A 19,919-nucleotide genomic window follows, 5' to 3' on the forward strand; every position below is an offset into this window, starting at 1 on the left:
AACCATTGTATAACATTTCCCCCTCACGCAGACATATGTATTTTGTTAGATAGTAAATAACAAGTCATGTTTTTGCCTTTGATCTTGTGAAATTAAGTCAGTGTTGTATCACAGTGGAAAGTGGCTCTCATTCCCAAGGAACTCTTCATCACTTCTCATTTAGAAAACCATGCAGGGACTCAATCATCTCAAAAATATGGGATTTTCATATTATAATACAATTATGCAATTAAAAAGTAAGCAGTTAATACCAAAACTTATAAAGAATAGCAATCCTATGATAATATATAACTTTAATTTCATTGCTACCAGGGAGGAAAAATTAAAAATCCATGAATTCAGATGTTTTGGATATGTCAGTTCCAAAGACAAAATCTTAAGTTAAACTTCAGTTCTGAAAACGATGCCTGAGATGCATGTCTTTGAATGAAATACAAAATTGTAAATTTTAATACATGCTCATAAAACATGTACGTACTCATAAAATACAAATATAATTTTTTTATCTATTATCTTGATTACAAGACCAAAATTTGAAATCATAAAACATACTACTTACTGGAAATTTCAACAGGACACATACATTGCTTTTCTAGTCAGCTATAGATAATAAATCCTATTAACTCCCTTCATGTCATTAGTGATTGGAATGCATTATAATATTCTAATACATATACATACATTCTGTCAGTGCCCCAGCTAACAGAAAACCGATTTACATTTGTCCCTTCCTGATGATTGACTCCCAAAAACACTGCCTGGAGGAGACTTCCTTCCCTTCCCATTCTAACCTTTCACCACTGGCTGAAAACTGCCACCCCATGCTCCATTTACCTATCATTTAAAGGATAGTCAACAATGGTGTCAGGTGATAGGACATCATCACACAAAGAGAAGAAATTGGGGCAGATTTAGGAAAAAATGGAAAAGATGAGAAGAAACTAAAGGAGTGGAGTAATCCAAAATCCCATTGCATATGGCCACCACTCTCAAGCTGCTGGTAGAGTCCCAAAAGAAGCCACAAGGAAGGAACAAATAACTCCTTTTTAGCTCACATTCCTCTCGCCACCACACTCATTTCTTCTGAGGTTCATTATCCCCTCCACACATCCTTTGCCAACTCCAGAACGCCTTCCTTCTTTTTCTCTCCCCAGTCCTCGGTCCTCACCCCTCTTTCACACCATTGACCCTGGCCCTGGAAGGCCTTTCTTCATCTTCTATCCATATCACACCGGTCCCTGCTTAGCCTTTTCTCTGAGTGAAGGCCGCTACCAATACAACCAAAGCAAACATTGCTCATTTATACCAGAAGGCACTCTGCCCCATTCCTGAAAGGAGGCAGATGTCTTCCTCCAAATGAAAATTCTAAACCAAACTTCAGAGGGAAACGTTCTTATATATGGCAAGTATCTCTACATTCCTATTAACAACATTCATCTTCAGGTGCTTTGGGGAATTAACCTTGGAACCTATCAAGATTTTTTTTTTTTCCTAGAGTGAAATGATTGCAAATTCTCAAAAACTCCCTTATAAACCAACTCTAGATGTAATCCTTCCTTGAGTTGGAGCCTCCCTTTGTGGAATCCAAGTCTTTTGGGTCATTCTCACTCTTGGAACTCTTAACTCTTTCTGTGTACTCCCAAATAAAATTTAACTTACCACCCAATGACACCATCCAGACCCTTTCACAAGGTCCTTGGGACTCAATGATGTCACATCCACAAAATCCCCAGAATCCTTAAACTCTCTTCTGAATGGTCACCTCCATTCTCTTCTAGTCAATACCTGGCAATCTTATGAGAGTACTGTTTTCCCAGCCAGCCTCTCTATTTCTGCTCCAATCTAAGGCCTATTTCTCATTCTCACTTGTCTGCTCAAGGACTTTCTGGTACTTCTAGACTTAAAAACACAACCAAACTACCAAACAAAACCTTCTCTTAATGCTGCATCCTCCAGCTATCATCTTCTCCTTTTTGTGACAAAAGTCCTAAGAAGCATTGCCTTCCCCTTGCATCTGTTCTCTTAGATCTTGGTCTAGGCCACCACCAGCCTCCACGTTGCAAATCCTACGGTCAGTTTTCAGTTGTTCACTTGTCTTTCTGAAGCACTCTTTGACATTGTTTCCAAAATATCGTACTTCTCCTCCTATCTCTGACAATTCCTTTCCTTTGCTGGTTTTTCTTTTTGTATTCTAGGGCTCAATCCCAGGACCCATTATCTTCCATGTCCATACCCTCTGCCTAAAGGGTTTCATTTTGTTCTATGATTTTAAATAATATCTCTAGACCAGTGACTCTAAAGTTTGCTTCTGCAGCCTCTCAGTTAGCCAGTGGCCTACCACACACTTCCACTTTGAGATCCTGTAGGCCTCTCAAGGTTAAGTCCAAAACAGAACTAGTGGTTTCTCTTACCAACCCCCACACTGCTCTTGCCTGGTCTTCCCTACTTCAGCAAATTTCATGACCTTCCATCTAGTTACTCAGGCTAAAAATCTGGCAGCCATCCTTAATTACTTGCTTTTTCTCATACCAACATTCAATCTATCTGAAAATGTTATCGGCTATGCCCGTACAATAGATCCCAAACTTGGCCGTATCTGAATGTCTCCACCTTCATTCAAGCCACCATCAGCTCTTGCCTTGACTGTTATAATGGCTTCCTGACAGCTCCCCTGCTCCCAGAGTGGCCCCTCTATCGTCTCTTCTTCACACAACAGCCAGAGTGACCTTTGTAAGAGAGAAATTAGGCCATGTTCCTCATTTGCTTAAAACCTTCCAGTGGCCTCCTACTGTTCTTATAACAGAAGGCACAATCCTATACCAGTACACAAGGCGCACCAGATTTGGACCTCATTATGCCTCTGACTTCTGTTCAAGTCACCCCAGAATTTTGCTGGTTTTAAACTCATGGCCAACCCCAGGGACTTTCTACTCACCTGACCCACTGTGTGAGAGGTTCATTCGGCGGATATTTGCATGGCTGGCAGAAGACATCTGTAGGCAGGGAACACTTCTATTTAAATTAGCCTCCTCACTATCAATCCCTGCTTCATTTTTCTTTATAGCATTCCTCTCTACTTGAAAATATGTATTTCTTTATTCATTCACAAGAACAGGAACTTTTCCTTTCTTGCTTACCAATATATTCTCAGAACCTAGAACACATAAGACATACAATAAATACTCAATATATTTATGCAATTAATAATTGTGTTGGATATACGTACCTGTGTGAGCATGTACACACACACACAGACACACACACACACACACACACACACACACCCCTGTCTGTCTATTCCTGTGGTGGAGTTTGGTACCTGTATTTCAATGTTTAGTTACACGTATATGAACAAAAACAGACTTTCAGAGTTAAAACTTCAAGTGCTTTAGATGACTGTCATCATCAGGCGCTACACAGAAAATGGAAGGCACTCTTTTGCTTCCATTTCTTGCTTTGGTGTCAGTTTGTATGAAAAATAAGATTCATATCAATGCCTTGGAGGCACCACTGTGCTTCCGAGGCTCAACAGAGGGGATACGGGTTCACCAGCTCTGAGGACTCCTGTTGCCCATCTTAGCACATGTGCCTGTAACTGTGCTTCCCCCGAATACATGCACACAACTAACGTGACACGCACAGGCTAAACCTGATTTCCTAAGGCAAACTCTTATTCTAGTGATTGCTGGGATTTCCATGGGGAGAGAGCTGACTCAACCATGACTAGGGTTTTGGATCATTAAAAAAAGGGCTCTCACCAGAGATATCACACAAGGTGGTCTCTGGAACTGATTATTTACAGACAATAACTTCATGTTTTTAAAACACAAAAATTACCAAACCCCAGAAATTTGTCCCCTAACTTTGTGGTAAAACTGGTTTGATAAACATACTTGCTTTTCTTCTCATGGTTGATTTAGTTTTATTCTGACTCCTTCCAAAAAAAAAAAAGGAAAGAGAGAGAGAGAGAGAGAGAGAGAGAGAGAAAGAAAGAAAAAGAAAGAAAGAAAGAAAGAAAGAAAGAAAGAAAGAAAGAAAGAAAGAAAGAAAGAAAGAAAAAGAAAGAAAGAAAGAAAGAAAGAAAGAGAAAATAAAGGAACATGGAGGAGAAGAGAAGAAAAAAGGAAAAATAGTTGAGGTGGCACATTTATTTTTCCACTGACTTCCTGCTTCTCAGACTGTGTTAGATAGTCCCTCCAATTTAATTCATCTCTGTGTTAGACCTGAGAACAGAGACATCTTATAAACACTATTAAATGTTCAAAACAACAAAGGAATCTAAGTTTTAAATGTCTCAAATATATTTTTACAGGAAAACACAGTACAAATTTTGTCAGCCGATACGATCCTCGATTTAATAGCTGGATACAACTTCCACCCATGCAAGAAAGGTAAGTGTTTATTTCGTATGTCTGAAACATTTGTGGCTGCCTTACAGGAAGCGTGGATGCTGAACGGTTTTCTGTGATAAATTATGCTAAACGGAGCCAATGAGAGAATGCAAAATTTGGCCTGGCCAATTTAGAATTACTACTTTGTTAACGCAATGGAGAAAAATAATCAAAAAGTCAATTACTGGTTCTAATAGAGGAAGAAAAAAATTGTATGACTTGTCTTCCGTTACTACATTGCTTTGGATTTTTGGCAAGTGGAGCTAAAATCTCACCGCCCCTCCCACTTTTCTCAGTGGTAATATACTTAAATCCTATATATAAATATAAAACACCATTCTTACAGTGGTATCCATTTTGATGCAGAAATTGCAAGTATTAAATTTTCCAGTCTCACTAACTCAAATCCCTGACGTTTGCCCTCTCAATTAACCTCCCATCATACATTCAAAAAGAGGTCCTTTGTTAGCTTTAAAAAAAGAAAAAGTTTTGCAAGCTGTCATCTTGGTTTTTTTTTTATGTACTTGGGTTTAAATCTCACGCCTGTCTCCCGGCTGCCAAGGGGTAAGTGGCTACTACATTCATACAGATTTTGCCTCTCCTGCTGTTACCTACAGGAGGCCGCATCTTAACCTGCACATGCAAATTCCCATGCTAAATCTTGAGCACTCAGGGCGCCTGGGTGGCTCAGTCATTGGGCGTCTGCCTTCGGCTCAGGTCATGATCCCAGGGTCCTGGGATCGAGCCCCGCATCGGGCTCCCTGCTCCGCGGGAAGCCTGCTTCTCCCTCTGCCATTCCCCCCCTGCTTGTGCTCTCTGGCTCTGTCTGTCTGTCAAATAAATAAATAAATCTTTAAAAAAATAAATTTTGAGCCCTCGATTCTTTTCAAATAATACTTCAGCATCCTCTTGAGCAAAGTATCTGATATAATAACAATAAGCTGCAACTTATTTCTTCTTCTCAACTGAATTATTGAAGAAATAATTTTCTTTCCTGTTTCCCTCATGACTCTTCACCTTAACATCTCTTTTATAAACATTCAGTTAGATTATGCTAAGATCAACTTAGATCCTTATCATAAATTCCAAGTGAACAGGAAGTTCTCAGATAATATCGTTGATTCAAAAATGTGCATTACTGCAGCAATGCTAGGAGAAAACTCTGTATCTAACACTCTCTTCCCTATAAATATATTAAAACCGTCTTTCAGGAGACTAAAAACTATGAATTGGAAATGATGAGGCACAATATAAGGACCACAGACACTTTTAGGAATGTGTAGTTCAAAGGTACCTCGAGAAATTATTCTTTTTTTTTTAAGATTCTATTTATTTATTTGAGAGAGAGAGAATGGGAGATAGAGAGCACGAGAGGGAAGAGGGTCAGAGGGAGAAGCAGACTCCCCACCGAGCAGGGAGCCCTATGCGGGACTCGATCCCGGGACTCCAGGATCATGACCTGAGCCGAAGGCAGTCGCTTAACCAACTGAGCCACCCAGGCGCCCTCAAGAAATTCTTCTTTTTTTTTTTTTTTAAAGATTTTATTTATTTATTTGAGAGAGAGAGAGCACATGAGAGGAGGGAGGGTCAGAAGGAGAAGCAGACTCCCCGCCGAGCAGGGAGCCTGATGCGGGACTCGATCCAGGGACTCCAGGATCATGACCTGAGCCGAAGGCAGTCGTTTAACCAACTGAGCCACCCAGGCACCCTCGAGAAATTATTCTTAAGTCAGCTAATACCCTGATAAACTTCTCCACCCCCCGTCTTGCACATACCTATATGCATGGTAGCCTCCTGATGACTTTCTCCAGTGAGCCTTGTTTCTCTCCCTTTGGGGTTATTTCTTGGTTGCTCTTATTGTGGCTGCATCACTTTACCCTTTTATCAAAACCATCCCAAGAAGTTTTACTTAAAAATATATATATATTTTTAAAATAAATATCAGTAATATGTTTGAAATGGCAGCATCTCATCACCACAGTCCCCTTTGCTGGGGGCTGCACACCATGATAATTAACCTTCATGCCTTCGGTTTGGGAGGCATAACTCACGTCGCGGTCAATTATCTCACTGTAGAGCCCCTAAGGATGAGAAGTATTGCTGCAAAACCTAATTAGTAATTTTTTTAAATGTGTATTGTTTACTTGATATTCTATAATGACTTCCTCTGAGGCACTATGGCCTATCATGGCAGGGTCCTACTTAGACAATTTTTAGCAGCTCATTGACCTGATAAAAAGACCTGCCATGGTCTGTTGGCGCCTGGCAGCCACCGTTGACAGGATGGACTGTTTAACGTTTCTTTCTAAGTCATTATGGTATATCATGTCAGGTCCCTAGTAAGAGAAGTTTTTTTTTAGATTTAGAACAATCAACTCGGTAGACCAAATAAAGAGCTCCTTATAGAGCTGAGCGGGAAAAGGCAGATCTCACAAATGCCCAGTCAATCTTCTAGCTCCAGATCTCCTATGCGTTGGTTGATCCAGGTAGCAATCCATAGCTTAAAATGAAATTTTTCTGTCATTGCCAAGCTTCCATTCTAAGTAGCAAGTATGATCAGTGACCGGCGTGGCTTAATTGGTGATTAAACGAAGAAGAAAAGAAGAAAAAGAAGAAGAAAATATGAGAGACACGCTTCAGACCCAAAAAGAAGTTTCTTGAAACATTTCAATGAGTTAATTCTGCATTTTATAGATCATGAATCAGGCTTACCAGAATTTGCCCCACCTCCCCCCTTCCATTAGTTGCTACCAAACCGCGGAGGAATGGTTATGCTGAGAAATTACCAAACTGAGAATAATAGAAACATGTTGAAAACCACCTCCAGGGTAACCCACTCTTAGAGCTGGCTGGACAGACTCCTAGGATATCTTACCCAATCAGAGCTTCCTAAGGAGTGCTATAATAAAAGTGCAAATATGCCCCTCCCACCCAGTCCAACAGGGCAATGGGCACACTGCCTCTAGGTTTACTCAAAACTAACTCGCGAATTGTATCCCCGCTACCTATGAAATAATTGCAGGAAAATATACATTTAAATGTAATGCTACTGAGTTGTTTTGGTCTCAGATGTAGGATTTGATTCTTCAGTGAAAAGAGGTTAAAAGTTGAAACCAGGATCAATAGAAATGCTTTGATGACTTTACATTATTTTCCAGTAAAAATAGACATTTTAGGTATTATTTATATGGAGATCTTACCTCCTAGCTAGTGTAGGAAAAAAAAAAAAAGACGAGAAAGAAAAAGCAGTTTGGAGAGCACTAACAACAAAGTTTATATTTCACAGAGTAAGTTTTTATTTCACAGAGTAAGGAAATACATAAAAAATTGTTTCCAAATTTAAATATTTTGTTTCTAGAAGGCTTACAAGAAACAACGTGAAATTCTATTTGAAAAATCTGTTGCCATTTGAACCTGATGGTGAAAGTCAAGAATTGAGCTAATTGAGTAATTCAGTCTCATGGTTTAGTATATAAACTGACCACCCTAAGGGTCAGAAAGAACTAGTAAAGACCTGTACAATATGCAGGGTTCAAAGTATGTTTGTAGAAGTTGCTGGTAGTCTTTTTTTAACTTATCACAATGCTTTGAATATTGCCTCTGGCGTTGGGGAAGGAGGGGCTGGAGGAGAGAGAGAGATGAACAATTGGAAATACAAATAGTGTAATCCCATTTAAAAATCTTCAGTAATCTGGAATTTAGTTTTCCAAAAAAAGCCCCAGAGAGCCTAATCCTGTGTGGTTCTTCATGGGGGGGAGGGGGGACGGGGGGGGGGTGGAGCGGCAGGGAGCACTCCCAAGAGAGACCTGGTATGGTAAAATTTTAGCCTGGAGCAAAGGTTCACAGTTGCTGACAGACCATTAACTATCCAGTGCTCCTATAATGCATTTCATGAATTCTCACTTTGGGCATGCAAGGGGCTAAGTCCTAGGCTCAGAGTCTTCCCTATTGGAATTTCTACATAAAAATGCACTTTTAGTCAGGAAGTGAAACCTACTGATTTTTTTTTTCCATTTAGATCCTAACAGTGACACTGTGTGGATAAAGCTAGGAGTACACATGAAGCATCAAATTAAGAAAATCTTGGCTAAAAAGAGAGCAAGTTCTGACAGGCTCGCTCAGTGTCACTGAGGAAGGAAGGAACCAGGACAGACAAAGGGAGAGACCTGAAATTTAGACTAGGGTGCAAGGAGTTCACACTACCATGAAGAGGTCTGGCTCTTATTCTCCATTATCTAAACTTATCTAATGGAGGGTTTTCATACTTGTCATGAGTAACAGACATTTTCTCTTCTAGACCAGTATATAGCACGTACAAGAATGCAACATCTTACAGCCCACATAATCCAAGTTATTTAAAGCTGGCCCATTAGTAAAATTATTTCAGAGGCTCTAAGACTTGTTATAGACTCCTCATATGGAGGAGGGTTACTGACTTACTCTAGTGTCCACAGTGCAAAGAAATATCTGTGTTCCTTCGGTCTCTTCTTGTAGACATGTCAGTCTTTCCAATGAAACATTTTCACTGAGAAGGTCAAAGCACTTGTAAGACACCCGTGACCCTGTCATATTCAATAAGAGAACAATGGAAATCTGGTTAGAGAAACAGAAGGAAGCAATGGACATCTGTGGGCACTTAATTTTGCAACTGTTTTTAACCTAACAGTTATAACCTAACATTATATTTAACCTGTATTATATTTAAATGGGTTTTTACTTCTCTGTAACAGGAAATCTCAAAATTTTTAGATTAATGATTGCTCTGATAATCCAACTAAAAGCTTCTTCCAAATACCTTTCTCCAAACTTCTATGTGGAATCTAAAAAAAAAAAAAAAAAAAAGTCAAAATTACAGAAACAGAATGAATGGTGGTTGCTAGGGGCTAGAGGATGAGGGAAATGAGAGCTTGGTCAAAAGGTACATACTTTCAGTTATAAGATGAAAAAGTCCCAAGTATCTAATGTATAACATGATGATTGTAGTTCATATTGTACTGTATACTTGAAATTTGCTAAGAGAGTAGACCTTAAGTGTTCTCACCAAAAAAAAAAAAAAAAAAAGTAGCTATGTGAGGTGATGGATGTGTTAATTCACTTGATTGTGGGACTCCTTCCACAATGTATGCATATATCAAATCACTGCAGTGTAACTTTACATATGTTACAATCTTATTTGTCAATTATCCCTCAATAAAGCTGGAAAAAATTAAAACAAAACTGAGTACATCACCATCTATAACATATACCATTACCGATAATAGTAATAAATCACCTAAACAAACAAAGAATTTAACTGTCTTTTACAATATTACTAGGAAAAGTTTCCTTGCAGACATCTTGATGGCGGATTTTTAAAAACTTTTTTATCTGGGTAATGGCTGGTTTTTAAAAACTTTTTTTTTTAAAGATTTTATTTATTTATTTGACAGAGAGAGACACAGCGAGAGAGGGAACACAAGCAGGGGGAGTGGGAGAGGGAGAAGCAGGCTTCCCGCTGAGCAGGGAGCCTGATGCGGGGCTCGATCCCAGAACCCTGGGATCATGACCTGAGCCGAAGGCAGACACTTAACGACTGAGCCACCCAGGCGCCCCTAAAAACTCTTTTATCTAGGTAATGATGGTTCCAAAGCATGAACAAAATGCTGGACACTATGATAGTACTTTACATATGTATTTTCAGATAACCCTGTAAGGAAGGTACCATTAACATTCCCCCTGTTACAGATGAGCAATCCAAGGCCGAGAGGGGTTGAGGCACATGTCAAAGGTCACACATCCAATAAATCATGTAGCCAGGCAATCTCTTCCAGAGACTAAACTGTTAATCAAGATGCTGTATACTGCTTCCCAGAGGTTTTGGCACTTTGTAAACACAACTTGGAAAATCTCCTGATAAAAAGCTCTAGGGACTCTTGATCTTACTACTCACATTGCCCAAGAGTCTTGGCACTAATTTTTATGAAGACCATACAGTCATCAAACAAATTATATTCTCTGAGGGGCTTGGCACTTAAACACTGTTCTTACTCAGTATTGGACCATGTGTTATCCCCATAAAGTATATTATTCCAGTAGCAGCAACAAGATAAAAGAAGCAAAGGGTCAAGGACTTGCTCAACATATCAACCTAGTCACCCTCCAAATTTCTGAGTCCCCTTTGAACATGTGTTCTCCCTCAGCTCTCATGTCTTACTAGTTCCCAAGTCTTACATCTTCCTTTAAAATACCTTTGGCATCAGCCCTTGTGGGTCTTCCATAAAACTCTAATTCAGGTCCTCAATATCTCACTCCTATCTTATGGTCTGCCTCAGAATTGGTCCTTTCAATACAGCTGGTGTCTTTGGCCCTTGAAGGCGTAATGGGAAGATTTAATAAATTGTGTCTCTGGAAAAGACTAAAAAATATCCTGTAGCTTTGTAAACAGCAACACCAAAAACCGTATCACTAAAATTCCTACAATAGGTTATGTAAGAGCAAAATTTCAACACTAAATTCAGTGCACAAAAGTTTCTCTATTTGCAGTAGTACTGAGAAGGAAAAAAAAATGATAATTGAAGAAAAATTTTGATGATGTAGTTCTCTTACAAATTGGGAACAATGACCCTTGAAGGACCATGAAAAAAGTGAATGTCAAGATAATTTATTATTGTTACATTATCTACCTCATTTTTCACTTTGTCTTACTGAGCTGTGATATCCTTACAAGGTACCAAATATCCCAAACATTAGTGAACATTTTAATGGTGTATAAAAAAGCAAGATAAAAGGAGCTGAAACAGAGTTGGTGAATTTCTCCTCTATTGTTACTTTAATACCAAAAATGTTAACCAGAGTGGGCAATGCATATGATTACTGTAAAGGTCTCAGATTTAGAAGGGAGCTGTGTGTGTGATTTCCAAGTTCCTGCAACCCTTTCTAAAAGCAGGATGTACCTCCTTGGCCTGACTGAGCTCCTTTTGTGATTTACGGTGGGTTGCTGTTTTCATTGTAGAAGAGCCAGTTTCTATGCATGTCGGTTGGACAAACATTTATACGTTATTGGTGGAAGGAACGAAACCGGCTATTTGTCCAGTGTGGAGTGCTATAACCTAGAAACAAACGAATGGCGTTATGTGTCCTCTTTGCCTCAGCCTCTGGCGGCTCACGCAGGAGCAGTGCACAATGGGAAAATATACATTTCAGGCAAGTCATTCCTCTACTTTCTGTTACAAAGTTCAGTGCCAAGGCCCTTTCTTGACTGGTATGTATATGTTTCATTCACAGGGGGTGTGCACAATGGAGAATATGTCCCCTGGCTATATTGCTATGACCCTGTGATGGATGTCTGGGCTCGAAAACAAGATATGAACACAAAACGCGCCATCCACACTTTGGCAGTCATGAATGATCGCTTGTATGCAATTGGAGGAAATCATTTGAAAGGTCTTTTTTTTTTTCTGAAATCACAGTATCATTTGCATCTCATGTTTCTTGCTAAGGGGGTTTCTCGTTAGATAATCATAGTTAACCAAGTAAAAAACATGTTGACCAAATAAAATCGACTCCGTGTAAATTAGCTGGACCCTTGGGCAGGCAGTTATTTTAGCTCTTCTGCAGACAGGATTATTTTTAAGTTACCACACAGATTAAAGAAATGAATAATGATGTTAACAGAAAGTAAAAAAACGAGAGCATTAAAGCACAAACAATTTGTTGTTACAATGAGTTCAGTAAAATAAATTATTCCTTATCCCCAAAATTATAGTAATAAATTTTTTCCAGAAAATTGTTTTTTGTAGTAATCATAAAGAACTTCAGTCATAGCGGCACAAAGAAGCTAATACATGATTTTTCTTAACGAGAACATTTCATAGAATTTCATGTCTAAATTTAGAATTATTTCTTTGAAGAGTTGAATACCAAACCTTCTATGACTCTCAAATTCTTTCTGTTTGCTTTATAATAAAAAATATTTAAAACAGAGTATTTTAAGAGTTTTGTTTGGCTCCTTTCCTTCTCCATATATGTCTATGACCACAACTTCCTGTAGCTTGTGCACGTGTGTGATTTTATGCTCATGCGCAGCACCCTGGGTGCAACAGGGAAACAGAGAGAACTCTGGTGTTGAGAAGAGTCCTGAACTGCTTCAGGCCACAGTCTCTCGTCACCCGAAAATGAAGAAACTGGTCTAGTTGATCTCTAAAAGCTCCTCCAGCTCTGGCCAGCCATGATCCTTGAAATTGAACCAAACGAGCAACAGGCCATCCGAGTGTGGTAGCTGAGGCTCATCTGTGCATTTATTTTTCCATAGTACACCCGTCTAAAAACTGGGTTCAATGTAGACATTCCTTTCTGGATTTCCTAATACATATGTACCCCTCTCGTAATAAAGACCACACAGGCTTAATGTTTATGGAAATGTTTCCAAGTTCACATTCAGTCCTAAACGTCAATATCCTGGTCCACGCTGCTCGTCTTTGTGCTCTCCTCAGTGGGAGATTATCTTTGTGGCTGTAATTCTTCCTTTTTTATTCTTTTTCTCTCTCACTGGTACTCCTTCATTTCAATCCATACACCATTCCTTTACATCAAAATATTTGTATGCAGTATTAACTTTGTAGCTTTCTACATTAAAATGTGACTTCTGCTAATTTCTTTTGCATAATAATGACTAAACATTCTAGGAACTCTTAATGCTTGAGGTTGTACCAGAACAGAAAGATTTGGGGAATGACAACCTAAATGATAAATAACACATACACACACACACACACACACACACACACACACACACACATCAAACTAGGTTGGCTCAGGGAGGCATTATGGCTTAGAGGGAAAGGTATGGATCTGGGTCCCAGTTATGCACTTTTAGTTGTGTGGTCTCACTCAAGACACTCAACCTCACATCTATAAAAGTGGGATAATTGTCCTTTCCTCGGTAGTTTTTGTGAGGCTTACAGTCCACATATGTAATATATGTACTGGGCACGGAGAAGGCACACATACCCTCCTGTGATGCCATTGGAATTCCAGAACTGGGAATTTGCCCCAACCCTCATCCACATATATTATCATCAATAATCTTAATGGTAAAGGAAAGGAATATGCCACAGAATTCCAGTAAGTCCTTTGTTCTCCTGTTCCCAAAGCTGTGATTTATTTTACGTATGAAGTTAGTGGCTTGAAAGAATTTGTCCACCTCTTCCAGAATGAAAATTATTCTTTTTGGTCTATCTTCTCAATTACTTTGGAGAGCCCAGTAGGTTGATTAATTTAGTGTATGCATTGGAATTGTCAGCTAGCAAATAGCCATTGCATGCATTTAGATAGAAGAAAAATATTACCAAGGATTTGGTCTGCTCGGTGACCATGAAGCTCTCCCCTACGGATTTTTTGACTTCCTAAATTAAAAGCAGGGCCCCAGTGGAGTCCAAGAACTTAAGTTGTTCTCTGTAACCTGCTTATTGCCCCAGCCACTGAGAAACTTCATCAGAGGTGAGAGGAGAAGCCCTCAGCAGAAGTTAGCCCCCTACTCTACCTTGATCCTTAGTAGATATTGGAAACCACTCACATCATCATAGTTGTTTATAAACATAAACTGTTAAAAAGGTAAAAGAGCTGAACACCATGTTTTTAGTTAAATAAAACATTTTGAGAGAGTTAAATATTCATTTAGGAAAATGATACCGTTTAGTCTGTAAGAATATGAGCTCTGAAGCCTGTTTGCCTGAGTTTAAACCTCAGCCTGTCTGTGGAGCACTGGGTGTTTGTTATGCACAAACAATGAATCATGGAACACTACATCAAAAACTAATGATGTAATGTATGGTGATTAACATAACAATAAAAAATATAAAAAAAAAACCTCAGCCTGTCTACTTGCTGGCTGCGTGCCTTATTCAAGTCATTACTTCTCTCTGCGCCTCGGTTTTCTCATCTGTAAAATGAACATAATGGCATAACTATCCCTGTAACATGTTTCCCAATTTCACCAGTAAATTTATACTTTTGTCCCTTTAGAGACAAAATTATCTATTTCTTGGATCTAAAGCTTTTTTAAAAAAAGAAGGCCTAGCCTTGAATCAGGACCCTGAGAGTTTATTCTTACGTGGTTCCATTTTGCTACTCAGGTTTCTCCCACCTTGATGTGATGCTCGTGGAATGCTATGACCCAAAAGGTGACCAGTGGAATATTCTCCAAACTCCCATTTTGGAGGGTCGAAGTGGTCCTGGCTGTGCAGTGCTCGATGACAGCATCTACCTTGTGGGCGGCTACAGCTGGAGCATGGTATGTGTCCACATTTACCTCACCCTCCTCGTTTCTGCTTTCTTCTTACTTTATGTTTCCCTCCATGTGTGTTACCATCCACACAAAAACCTTTTAAGAGTGTGATGTTTGGGGGCGCCTGGGTGGCTCAGTCGGTTAAGCGCCTGCCTTTAGCTTGGGTCATGATCTCAGGGTCCTGGGATCAAGTCCCACGTCAGGCTTCCTGCTTGGCGGGGAGCCTGCTTCTCCCTCTCCCTCTGCTGTTCCCCCCTCTGCTTGTGCTCTCTCACTCGCGCTCTCAAAAAAATTAATTTAATTAAATCTAAAAAAAAAGTTTAAGAGTATCACGCTTGTATGCAAGCAGTAAGTTACTTTAAGTAATAAAAAAGAATCAGCATGGTTGCTGTCAAGCTGGCTTGCTCTCTGAGCAACTGTATCCCAAAGTGTGGCTGGTCTCCACTTCTATTCCCAGGCCTTTGTGATTCTGGCTTTCCAACTAAAAATGAGACTGAGTGGTTTTAAAAATGTTCTGTTGAAGTTGTTTGCATAGTTTGTTGAATTGTGTGAATTGTCTGAAAAGTTTCTGACCAGGGAGGCATGAAAACTAGAAATTGTTAAATAACCTACAAATTCTCTTTCGGATATATAATTTGCCATTGCTTTTCACTTTGCCCCATCTTTATCATGAAAATTTCCAAGCTCACACAAAAAGCGAGAGTACAGTGGACTCTCGTTAACCCAGCATGCAGCTTCAACATCCATCAAGATTTGCCATACTTTATCTGTCCTTCCTTTTAAAAATTTTGGCTGAAGCAATCTGAAGCAAATTCTAGACATCATATTATTTCACCCTGAATGCTTCAGTATTTATCTTTAAAAAAATTATTTGCGTATGTAAACATACCATCATCACACCCAACAAAATTAACAATAATTCCTTAATATCTAATCTATATTCAAATGTTTCCTATTGAAATGTATATTTCAAGTTGATATGTTCAAATCAGGACCCAACAGTCTCACTTGTATTGGGTTATTGTATCTCATCCATCTCTTGAAGTCTGGAAAATTATCCCCACTCCACTTCTTCCTCCATACCATTAACTTCGTAGAAACAAACAAACAAACAAACAAACAAAAACCAGGGTCAGTTATCATAGAGAATAGCTGGCATTTTGGAACGGGCAAATGACGACCTTGCGATGTCATTTAAAACAGTCTCTGTCTCTGTATTTCCTATAAAACGGGAAGCTAGGCATAAGGACTTAATAATTAAGCTCAGCTTTTTTCTCTTTATTATTTCTTTTGTTCCCTTTTTTTTCTCTTTTGTCAAGAACACCTGAGGAGGTGGCCATGTAGTTGGAATTACATCACATTAAGAGCCACACATGCTGTGTGGTCAACGTATTCATTTTTTAAATGATGACTGTCTTTATATTTTTTTAGTTATGGGTTGGTTTTGTAAGACTAATTGGGGGGTTATTTGTTTTGCATCAGACAAGGTTGTTACATAGTTTGGGGGGAGTTTTCAATGGATCTTAGTTATATGGAGGCAAATATAGATTGATATATACATAACTAGATCTTCAGACCTGTGCTTGGTTCGCTGGTACACAGGACTAGCTGCAAAGCATACGCATTTGGAACCAGACACCAGCAGTACACTTTCAAAAACTGATGACTAGGTTGGTTGGAATTTTTGGGTTTTGCCTTTGATATAAAAACCAAACAGCTCTGGTTCTAGAAGGGAAATGCTACAGAAGCACTACCACTAGACGTTAACAAAGGAAACAAGATTAAAGACATTTTTTTATTTCTCATGTGGCCACTTGAAAATCAATCAGTCGATCGATCAATCAATCAATGTACAAAGAAGTTGGCAAGCCCACTTTTCCAGTTTACTTTAAGCTAGTTTTGGATGCCAGCTCTGATTCTCTAGGGTAGTAAAATAAGAATGGAAAAGTGAGGCAACAATCTCAAATCTAATTTACTGAAATTATTTGAAAATTGAAGATGAGTTTTTTTTTTTTTAACTTAAACCAACTGGACAAATTCCAATTTTTGGTCAATTATTTTGAAGGATTTGTTGATCATCTAGGTGTTGTAGGCACTTGACTTTTGTTATTAATTACACACATACAGATTTTGAAATCTTGTGAATCTCAAATTTTCCTTTCGAATAAACCAGTTTAAAATCCACTGCTTTCATTTGGAACTTTTTAGCAAGAGCAGAGAATTGATGTTTTCTTTCCAATGTAAATGTGATCAATAAGATGGTCGTTGCACTTCTCTGAACATTCTTCCCTAAATGCCCCCTGCTCTGCCATTACAGGGGGCCTACAAGTCATCTACAATATGCTATTGTCCGGAAAAAGGCACCTGGACAGAACTGGAAGGAGATGTAGCAGAACCTCTGGCAGGCCCAGCCTGTGCAACGGTTATCCTGCCCGCCTGCGTACCTTACAACAAATAACACCAGCAAGCCCTGGAATGAACAGTATCACATTCTTGGAGACAGTGACAGGTGACATCACTATTATGCTAGGAACAGTGCATTCTAATGGTACAACTGCCGAAACCCACCCTTGGTTTCTAACGATATTTCCAAATAACTACAAAAGAAAAAGACCTGTTCTTGAACAGATACCGTGTCTGTAACTCGGATCACACCAAACGCGCGGTGGTGACAGACTCTTCCACTTCAGACTGGTTTTAACTTGCCCCAGCTTTACAAAAACTCCTCACGTGGATTTTAACTTTCAAAAGGAGAAAGATAAAATACAGAAGAGTGCCCCCAGAGAGACCTAAGATCAGTATTGTGCATTGTAGTCTACCTGCATGTGATCTATGTTGAAGTTTTGGGGATATTGTGTTCATGAATGATTCAGAATTTGACCCACTAAAATACTTACTGCATCACAGAAATTGCCACTTGACTCTATATTCCTAACCTGTGGCGACTTCACAGACTCCATAGGCAACACAGTTGTAGAAAATCATATAAGATTAAAGAGGAACATGTTTGTTTCTATAGATCTGCATTTCATTTACATTCTGCCCCTCACAGCACCTCATGGGATCAGAGAAGAGAAAGATGTTGGTTCTTGTAGCAATTGCTTTCTGCCCTGTAGGTTCTAGGCCAGCCAGTCATAATCTGTGTCCTCAATTTCATAGGAAAGATTAAAACAAAATATATTATGTCACTGTTCATTCCACAGAGGCTCATGTTTTCTCATTTTCTACAGTATATAAAAAAGTAGTGAACACACCTGTCATTTCTTTCAAAAGGTAGGACTGACAAAGTCACTCGTACAATATTGAAGAGATTCTGTTGAATAACACATCTGACCCAAACTTAACCCATAATGAAACTGGGAGATTGCTTTTAGGAATTCAGGGATGAAAAGAAAGAATAATTTCTTTTAAGTACAATCCCAGTTGTCTCTCTGCACCTAAGACACACAACTTAAAAGAGCCACAGGAATGAATCAATAGCTCTTAACAAATATTTCTCCCTCTTCCTCACCTCTGGCTCTAGAAATGGCTCTAGATTTGGCTCTAGAAAAGCACATGACTCACCCTGATTATTCTCCAACTCATCATATTCGTTTGTTATCACCAAAGATGCCTGAGCTCAGTTAGGTGAGCAATTGCTAGTTGTCTTTAGGAGCATGAGGAATTTAGGAGCAGAAGGTCAGGAAAGCATGAGATAGTTTTCGGTGCGGCCAGTCAACAAAGCAAAATGGGAAGGAACATGAATTTGATGTTCAAGCCCTTCAGAGCTGGAACAACAACAGTTAGGAGTAAATACTAGCCTAAAATATTTTTCAATCACCCAGAGGTGCGTTGAATCCCTCAACAAAGGTGTCATTTGAAACAATGACGTGGGGAAGCCACAGATTAAAAGATGCCTTGGTGATAAGCTTTCACCGTGGAGCATGTCAAGATAGATGAGTGTACTGGAATCTAATGCCGTTTCTACAGTAAAGTGCAATCTTTGTTGTTTTTGTATTTATTTGTATGTTCAGATCCAAAGGATCCGTTGTAAAAATATATATATAAATATATATATATACATATATATATATATCTCCAGTGCAATCAACTTTCAAGCCTTTCACTTCTTTTTCCTTGAAAACATACGATATAGAGAAGGAAAGAAAAGTTACAGTACTTTGTGAGGAAGAGCCTAGCTGGCATCCTGAAGAGAACAAGGTCGGCCTCAGAACTTCTGATCGTCAACTGCTACCATTTCTTCTGAAAGTCACAGTTTATACGAGGATATTCGCCTTCCTTAGACTTGTTCTTCATTTATTTTTTATTTCTAGCCAAAATAAATAAGAGCACTTATGAGAACTATAAATAAAGCTTTCTGTATTTCAGAAAGGCACAAACTATTAGAAGTGAAAAGTGAGTACATAAGTCACAGAGATTGTAAATTTTGTACAGTATTAGAATGTGTAAATGAAGCTTGCTTGGAAGGGGAAAACTTTAAATAAAAACTTTATGTATTAATTCAACTGTCTCATATTCCTACCTATAAGGCATACATATAAATCTCTATGGTGAATTGTTTAAAGGTTTACAATATGTAAGTGCCTAAATATTGTTATTCTGTTGTTACGCTTTGCAAGTTTATTTAGCTTCCTGGCAATATATAAATGTATATGGTATGGATGAGGCAAAAAATTATGGAATGCTTCTGAAAGAAATGTGTGAGTTAAAAATTATGAGTAGAGGGGTGCCTGGCTGGCTCAGTCAGTATAGCATGCGACTATTGATTTTAAGGTAGTGAGTTCAAGCCCCACGGTGGGTGTAGAGCTGACTTAAGAAAATGAATTTTTAAAAAATCATGAGTAGAATCTGATTTATCCACCGCAAGAGTGCTGTGATGAGGTATAAGTTATCTAAGATCTAATAATTAAACATTTATGTAGATTATTAGAAGCACCGTATGTATTAAACAGTACTTGCACACTTTCTAAAGAATAAGTGAATCATGCACTTAACTAGATCAATTATCTTAAAACATAGTATTTAATTGTATTTTCTTTTTTAAAATCTGAAAAGGAAGTGCAGCGGAAGGAAAGAGGCTGTGGGAGACAGTAGGGGAAACTGAGGCATGTAGCTGAAGGTAGAAGTTGGGCAACCTTCTAGGCAAAGAGCTATGAAGGGTTGGAAGCTATTTCCTGAAGCCTGCAATCTGGAAAGAATTTACTTTAGTTTTTTCCCAGCTAAATGGACCTTTGTTGATGATTAAACCCATAATTAAAGGATCA

At 38.8% G+C, this 19,919-nt stretch overlaps 1 protein-coding gene across 1 annotated transcript in view; it reads left to right on the plus strand.

Annotated features, from left to right (window-relative positions):
- Positions 1–19,119, plus strand: part of KLHL14 (kelch like family member 14) — a 95,196-nt gene extending 76,077 nt beyond the window's left edge. The window contains exons 4-8 of the mRNA XM_025886901.2: positions 4,313–4,391; positions 11,383–11,573; positions 11,655–11,813; positions 14,504–14,661; positions 16,973–19,119. Coding sequence (XP_025742686.1) covers positions 4,313–4,391; positions 11,383–11,573; positions 11,655–11,813; positions 14,504–14,661; positions 16,973–17,113 — 728 coding nt within the window. The 3' untranslated portion in view covers positions 17,114–19,119. The remainder of the gene's footprint in view (positions 1–4,312; positions 4,392–11,382; positions 11,574–11,654; positions 11,814–14,503; positions 14,662–16,972) is intronic.
- The last annotated feature ends 800 nt before the right edge of the window (positions 19,120–19,919 follow it).

This window comes from Callorhinus ursinus, unplaced genomic scaffold, assembly GCF_003265705.2.
Source record: "Callorhinus ursinus isolate GAN/ISIS: 27379988/994484 unplaced genomic scaffold, GSC_fseal_2.0 scaffold11, whole genome shotgun sequence".
In the NCBI taxonomy this organism is placed as follows: Eukaryota; Metazoa; Chordata; class Mammalia; order Carnivora; family Otariidae; genus Callorhinus; species Callorhinus ursinus.